The 3,806-nt window shown below is 35.6% G+C and overlaps 1 protein-coding gene across 1 annotated transcript; it reads right to left on the reverse strand.

Moving 5' to 3' along the window:
* Nucleotides 1–1,510: 1,510 nt before the first annotated feature.
* Nucleotides 1,511–3,299, reverse strand: LOC117324295 (cholecystokinin receptor type A-like). The gene has a single exon (XM_033880078.1). It carries the CDS (start codon nucleotides 2,838–2,840, stop codon nucleotides 1,755–1,757), a length of 1,086 nt encoding a protein of 361 aa, XP_033735969.1. The 5' UTR covers nucleotides 2,841–3,299; the 3' UTR covers nucleotides 1,511–1,754.
* Nucleotides 3,300–3,806: the final 507 nt, after the last annotated feature.

Below are 3,806 nucleotides of genomic sequence, written 5' to 3' on the forward strand. Positions count from 1 at the left end.
GTGATCAGGGATATCTCAACCCTCGTGTAAGAGTTTGACTGGCTAGTACTCAGCCAATGTAAGATTCGATTAATCATACTGTTGTTACCCTTCCATAGATTTCTCCCTTTCAACATGCTCAAAATTTCTCTGTCACCTCCTAAGCTGTGATTCCTTTGTGAACCCCTCATAATGGTACCTCCTACTCATAATGCATCTCCTATTAATAATGGAGTTATCATAAAATCTCCCTTTCATTATATTATATTTATAATGTGGATTCGTAATGTTCCTGATTATAATGGTATGTCCTAATCATAATGTTGTAAGTATAACGCTATCTTAAACACGAACGTAATCATACAATTTGTAAATGACATTTCCTAATCGTAATGTTATCATAACGCTACATTACACATTAATGTATTCATACAATTTTAATGATATTTCCTAATAATAAAATTTCTGCAACCCATGATACTTTCTCCTAATAATAATACGCCCTCAACTTGCATTATATGATATAGTATCAGTTCTTTCTCCTATCAGGGAAACCACCGAAACAAAGCCCATACATGTATATTGTAAAGGTCCATACGGTAAGGTATTACATTGTCCCATCTAAAAACTAAAGTAAAAATAATCCGGCATCATGTTTTGTCTTATAATTTCATATAATGTCGCTGATTTTTCTTTCACTAGGTCATTGTATATTTTTGTTTTTATAGATATGTCTGTTGATTTAGGCTGTACTTAATAATGGTATGTATTACAAGACACTTTATTCCATTGACTTTGACGCATTTTTGTAGATGTATACGAAGTATCTATTATGTACATTATATATCAACAATAAAAGAGCGTAAAAACTACCCGGACAATGAAACAGCATCAATTTTAAGATAAATTAATTTGGAAAACTTCAATACACACGAAAAATAGTGGAAAACTCTACTTTAACAGCTTGAGATGTTTGTAGTCTAGAATGCCTTTATTTCATTCACTAACATAGAAACTCAAGGTATATAGGGAACAACCAACCAATTCAAATAATAGATTTTTGAAACATCCCCTGTGTATAGAAAGTTGAGCCAAGGATAAATTGTCTGGCAGCCACTGATTTGCTAGTATGTTATGAAGTAAGAAAATAGATATGTAGCCTGATAGGTAACTATCCATAAGAAATGTTGATAAATATTTCGTAAGTCTGATTGAATTTTTTTCCAAAAGTTCAGGTAATAATAATTAACAGGTAAACATTTCAGATTTTTGAGAATTTTTACTGCGAAATTCACCCATTGTCAAAATGGCTACCCTGGAGAAAATTTGAGCTAAAGGACCCAACTTTTTTTATTATGTGTTATATGAGGCCCTAAACTTTTGTTATAAACCATAATTGTCATATTGAATTAAAGAATTTGAATGAAATACTCCAAAACGTTAACACTAAAGTCTATGGAAAAACAATTGGTTGGTTGGTCCCTAAAACGTATCATTACAATAATAAGTCACCGTGTTTAACTCCGTGAAACAAATAAATATAATAGTTTACTATTAAACTTAACTAGTGGCTCTTGTGAAATGTCTCCCGGTATGGAAACGTAGAACTCCAATAAAATTGGTCCAGCAATTTCTCATGATAACAATATCATCACAGCATTAACAATAACAGCAAGCACGTTGAAAAAAAATAAACGGCAGAAAATAAGCATGTAAACAAGTTATGTTACTCTTTTAAAGTTTTTTCTGAACTATTTTTCAATACAGCAATGATTTTAACAAATTTCAGACATCCATGCGAACATTTCCTTACGAAATGTTTTGTCAAAGAATCCATATATTATGGGGTTCACAATGTTGTTTATAATATATAAGGAGTACGCACTACGGAAGCCGACGACCTCCGAGTTAGATTTGGTCAGCCAGACGTTTCTATCCAGAGAGTCCCAGACTATCGCTGTTAATGTAGGGACAAAGCACACAACATACACCATAGTTATAACGAGAAACATGAGCGATAGTCTGTTGCCTGCCATCTTCATCTTCCTAGAAGACTTTCGGCGAGACACACTTGGTGTGACTGAGTTAGGCGTCTCTGAAACGGTTGATGATTTTCTGGTATAACCCTCACTAATAACGTCGGAGGAAGACGATTCACACACTGCTGTCGCTTTCACTCCTTTCCTGTATTTGACACGCCCATATATGGTCTTACCAATCATGACGTACAGAGTACACAATACTAAAAGATTACCAACACAGACCGTCAGGACCAACAGATTGTACACAAACGGGAACAAACGGGATCCCATTACTTCTACAGAGGCACACACATATCCAGTTACATTTAAACGTGGGTCCGTTATTGGTGCTATCCCAGTTGTGAACACACTTGGAGTTGACGCCAGAAGCACAGATATCAGTGTAAACAATACACTTAATCTTTTAGTTCTCAAAGTCATTTTAGGTTTAAAAGGTTGACAGATTCTTTGAAATCGTTGTACGGCAATAATTGTCAGCATTAGTGCCGAGGAAGATCCAGCGAACTGGCTCAACATGAAGAAAGCTTTACACAGTAACGCATCTGTGTAGCTAACCGGGTTAAAATTAATGATAAGATTAGCGGAAGAACAAATAACACAAGCCATGGAGTCTATAAATGCCAGATAGGGAATGAAGAATCTATCACCGGATGGCTTTCGAAATCTGAACTTATAGATGTAAATGACCGCTGTATTGCCAAGAAGACCAAACACAATATACAAAAAGAGCATGATGGTGTTTGGAAGCAACACTCTGGCCACCCGGTTGTTCCATTGGTCGAGTATATCCTCCGGTTTAGATATCGTCGGGGTATCCATAACAAAATCCGATGGAGAGGGTCGCTCCAAACAGTTGGCGGTGTCTTCTATATAACTAACAACCCTTTAATGTGACCGATGAGACGAGGGACACAAACGATATGACATCGCAGTTGTTTTTAAGATGCTTCACCTCCCACTTAAATGCAGATAAACTTATTAATCTTGTGACCGTATATGAAGTGAGGGTTTCCCCGTGACCCACTTAAAGAATAGAAACTGAACGATCTGGTTGGTTAGGATTAAGCGGTGTACATTTGTTGTGTTTTCTAGCATATTAAGTATGGTTGATGTAGATAAATAAGAATAGCTATGGAAATTTAGGTTTTATCAATATAAATATTAACTTAACCTCTATGTTAATGGCCGCTATTTCATACATTTGTATTACTCTTTTACCAATAAAAAGTAATATAATTTGCTTCCATTTGGTATTCATTTATTCCTTGCATTTTAACTTATAACACAATTTAAATAGAAAAAAAATAAATAAATTATTGCTATCATGATAAAAAATCATTTATCTCTTCTTTGGAAATTGCGCAATACATTCTTTACAAATATTGACTCATATGATTAGGTCTTAAAGGTCATATCATTCATTTTAGATATAATGTCTCAATACCCAGTGAACGCATGCATTTGGCCATAGAGTGAGATAAAAACAACGGGTTAGGGTGGTCGGTAGGCAGTGGTAACACACTTGCCTTTCACCTAGGCGTCCGGGGTTTCATTCCCCAATCGGACGTGAAAAGGTATGGGGTCACCTGCCCGCCCACGTGAGTTTTCCCCGATACTCCGATTTCCTCCCACAATAAAACATCTCGCGCGCTTCCATCCGGACAAACAAGCGTGTTGATATAAGTTGATATAACTTGTTTCGCAATTGTTGTATAATAAGTAATGTTTACATTTACATATACAACAACAACGTCAAGTTAAAAAGGTCCACGCTCTAGAATCAAG

This window comes from Pecten maximus, chromosome 3 (assembly GCF_902652985.1).
Source record: "Pecten maximus chromosome 3, xPecMax1.1, whole genome shotgun sequence".
Lineage (NCBI taxonomy): Eukaryota > Metazoa > Mollusca > Bivalvia > Pectinida > Pectinidae > Pecten > Pecten maximus.

Bases quoted from the DNA above. Each gene is read 5' to 3' on its own strand.
- LOC117324295 (XM_033880078.1), bottom strand. From the start codon at position 2,840: ATGGATACCCCGACGATATCTAAACCGGAGGATATACTCGACCAATGG.